This window comes from Buceros rhinoceros, unplaced genomic scaffold, assembly GCF_000710305.1.
Source record: "Buceros rhinoceros silvestris isolate BGI_N320 unplaced genomic scaffold, ASM71030v1 scaffold13349, whole genome shotgun sequence".
Lineage (NCBI taxonomy): Eukaryota > Metazoa > Chordata > Aves > Bucerotiformes > Bucerotidae > Buceros > Buceros rhinoceros.
In genome coordinates this window covers 1-3,979 of record NW_010431014.1, presented here as the reverse complement: position 1 = coordinate 3,979, position 3,979 = coordinate 1, and the positions used below count along the sequence as shown (strand labels likewise).

Genomic DNA, 3,979 nt, shown 5'->3' with positions numbered 1-3,979 from the left:
AAATACCCCACCTCTTTCCTCCCTTAAGAGAGTCTTTGAAGTTCTAGGGTAAGAATGAAGCAGGATGTCTGATTAGACCACTTCAACAGTGGCTGGAACATTTTGAAAATACCTGAAGCAAGATTTTTAATTTAATAAATTTAAATAAGCAAGGAAAAAAATCTAAACCTTGTAAGAATTCAGGATAATGATTAAAAATCAACAGAGAATGTCTCGTTATTTCCATGGGAAAATCTCTACACTTTTTATTATCTAGGCATTAATTATCTAGAGACCAATGGAGGACTAAGCAGTGACTACAAAAGCAAAGTGACAGAATTTCACATTCTGTGCAATTCTCTTTCACTTCGCACTGCTGCAGGCATCTACTCTTCACCTTCTGCCTTCTTGCCAATTTCTCGGCTCTTTGCTCGGAGCTTGTTGACCTGCGACTCCGCAATGTCAGCCCGCTCCTCGGCTTCCTCCAGCTCGTGCTGGATCTTGCGGAACTTGGACAGGTTGACGTTGGACAGTTCCTCCTGTGGATAGGAAGAGAGACAAGATAGATATAAAATGTTTAATTATGTTCCTACTGTACCACCCCCTTGGACATGCTGTGGTAGTTTTCCTTTATAATGAAAAAAAAAAAAAAGACTGTAAGCTAGTGTGTAATTCTCTCTAATTCTTCTAGGGGGAATCCAAGGAAATAGCCTAAGTGTTGAACTGTTAGATGGTTGATAAGATATACCAGGAATCCCTCTCTGGACGTGAAGTGTGAATGCGCTTTGGAATTTTTTAGTAATTCCATATAATTCCAGTTGTTAAAGTATTTTGCATTTATTTAGTGCTATAGAATTATGTATTACAATTTCTGAGTGTATTTTTTTTCCTGTCAGGCAGAAATATGAAGTAAAGTGAAAGGAAGCAGAGACCGTCTCCCGCAATGCTGACCTGAGCCTTCGCTGTTCTTCCCAGTGATGCAATAACACTCACAGAAGGTGTATTCTACACCCGGCTAAACCCCTGAGCTGTTCAGCCAGAACCACTGCTCGGCTGCTCGTTCCCGAGCGAGAAAAACATAAGTTGAGGGTTCGAACAGAGCCACGCAGGGGAAAATACCAGTGTGGAATGCCACCGGCACCTGGTTGGACACTGCCTGCACAGAGCGATACTCACAGCCTCCTCAGCTTGTCTCTTGTAGGATTTCACCTTCATTTGAAGCTTGTCCACCAGATCCTGCAGCCGGAGAACGTTCTTCCTGTCTTCTTCAGACTAAAGAAAAGGACAAGAAACAGAAGCATCTCTTTGCCCCACCTCTTTAAACTCCTTCTATATGAAACAGAGAGCACCATTCCTTATGGACCATCACTCTCCAGAAGACAGAGCTGATACGCTGGACCTTTCTAACACAACTAGAAAGATAATTTCTTCTGATGTTCTCAGTGTTCTTTTTAACTGGGTGACTCAGGACAGAAAGAAATCCCTAAAGGCTATTTTTTGCCTTCCTGCAGGAAAGGAGAGTCAGCCCAAGGAGGTCTCCTGCCTTACCTGGTAGGTCAGCTCCTTCACCCTCCTCTCGTACTTGCGCACACCCTTCACGGCTTCGGCGCTGCGCTTCTGCTCAGCATCAACCTCCGCTTCCAGCTCACGCACCTGCGTGGAGAAGCCCAGCTTTGGAGTTGCCCTGGTATCTCTCCAAGGGATGTGCTCACTCACGCACAGCTACCAGCCCTACGCACTCTGGCCTCCAGCTTCTGGATTTGCTTCTTGCCTCCCTTCAGAGCCAACTGCTCGGCCTCATCCAGACGGTGCTGCAGGTCCTTCACTGTCTGGTCCAGGTTCTTCTTCATCCTCTCCAGGTGGGCGCTGGTGTCCTGCTCCTTCTTCAGCTCTTCTGCCATCATGGCCGCCTGATGAGAGCAAAGGCTCAAAGCCATTATAGGGCTGGAGATACTTTGGGGGAGAAAACACCCACCAGCAGTACTGAAAGGATTCCTCGACTCACATCAGTGATGGCCTTCTTGGCCTTCTCTTCAGCGTTGCGGGCTTCCTGGATGGTGTCCTCCATTTCACTCTGGATTTGTACGATGTCTGTTTCCAGCTTCTTCTTGGTGTTGATCAAGCTCGTGTTCTGTTGAAAAACACCAGAGGTTTGTTTTTGTTAGCTTATTATTTCAAACCAAGCATGTTCCAGGACATTAAATCATTTCAGATGTAAGTAAAAAAAAAATAATACCACTGATTTTTCTTAAAATTTTCTTGAAATTTCTTATCACTGTATAGCAAAGCTTTTTTTTTTCTCCAACAATTACTTTTATTAATTTGAAAAAGAATACTGAGAAATAAAATGTGTGTCACATCTCATCCACCATGCTGGCACAGGAAAGTAAAAGCTAAAGTAAAGGAAGTCGGTGAAATGCCTTCTCTTCAACATAATTAAGGAAGAGTGATACACTCTCATCAACTGAAAAGAGATGAATTTGTCATGTAGATAGGATGAATTCCTTCCAGAACCATGTCAGCATTTGAAACCAGACATGGGCTACACCAGAGCCAAGATGTTCATCTCCACTTTCATGCTAGAGTGTCAAGAACATTTTTGAAGGAATATGAGAACTCCCTAGTGCTTTATTTCAGCTGGGCAAGGAGTGAATGCTGATGTGGTCACCGAGCTTCAGTCCCTAGCTGCTCAGATGACAGATCATTCAGCAGATGTGACAAAAAAAATCATGTCCGCAATCAAGACCCGATCAGGTCTTTCCTCTGAGAATTGTCTTAGGATGCGAAGAATCTAGAAGCAGAACCCTGGGAACACAGCCAGTGTACTTATTTTTTCAACAAACATCTCTTTTACTATCATGATGGCTACTTCAGAAAAGATAACAACTGTCTTCTTAGCTGGGACTCCAGTGATTACTGGAATAACGCACAGAAGCATTTTTCTACTTACCAAGAGTTCCATTTCACACCAAAAGACCTCACCTGGGTGTGGAGGAGCTGAACTCTCTCACTTGCGTCCATCAGTTCCTGCTCAGCCACTTTCCTCGACCGCTCCGTCTGCTCCAGCGCTGCCCGTAGCTCCTCAATTTCAGCCTGCAGCAGGTTTGCTCTGCGCTCCACCATGGCCACCTGCTCCTTCAGGTCCTCCTGTGTCCTGAGGGCATCATCCAAGTGTAACTGGGTGTCCTGTAGAGCCATTGAAAGAAATTTTAAGCAGAATCAGAGATGTTTGGCACTGAAAGTATCAGCTAAGATATTTCTATGTAGGCAACTTTTGTCCAATGGACCTTGAGCACTGCCTGCGTGTTTCTCAGGTTCTTTTGTGCCTCAGCAGCCTGGCGGTTGGCATGGCTCAGCTGGATCTCCATCTCGTTCAGGTCTCCCTCCATCTTCTTCTTCAGACGCACGGCTTACATTAACAGCTTAACAGACCTTGAGCACTGCCTGCGCGTTTCTCAGGTTCTTTTGTGCCTCAGCAGCCACACGGTTGGCATGGCTCAGCTGGATCTCCATCTCGTTCAGGTCTCCCTCCATCTTCTTCTTCAGACGCAGGGCTTCATTCCTGCTCCTGATCTCAGCATCCAGGGTGCTCTGCATGGACTCCACTATTCTGAGGTGGTTTCTCTTCATCTGGTCAATCTCCTCGTCTTTCTCTGCAATCTTCCTGTCAATCTCGGACTTCACCTGGTTGAGCTCAAGCTGGAGGCGCAGGATCTTCCCCTCTTCGTGTTCCAGGGAGGCCTGGGCAAGAATAAATTGGAATACTTTTTATGTCACAAATGGTGAACCTGAAGATCTGAGTAAAAAGGAGTAACATGTTATATAATATCTCTACACTTGTGTAGAACCACCTGCTTTTCCTCTTGTGTCTCAGAATGATTTCACAGTGCTTATAATGTGATAGAGTTCAAAGACAAATAAGAGGAATAAATAATGTTGCATACCTCGGCTTCCTCAAGGGAGGCTTGTATTTCAGATTTCTCCTGCTCAATCTGCTTCT

General features: G+C 45.0%; 1 protein-coding gene across 1 annotated transcript; it reads right to left on the bottom strand.

Moving 5' to 3' along the window:
* Nucleotides 1-219: 219 nt before the first annotated feature.
* On the bottom strand, nucleotides 220-3,974 carry LOC104499714 (myosin-8-like; the record flags this gene model as incomplete). The annotated part of the gene is made up of 8 exons (XM_010143262.1): nucleotides 220-518; nucleotides 1,156-1,251; nucleotides 1,528-1,632; nucleotides 1,719-1,889; nucleotides 1,985-2,110; nucleotides 2,962-3,165; nucleotides 3,412-3,720; nucleotides 3,924-3,974. Coding segments are annotated over 8 exons (1,215 nt in total), but the record flags the coding sequence as incomplete, so codon positions are not given.
* Between the last annotated feature and the right edge of the window lie 5 nt (nucleotides 3,975-3,979).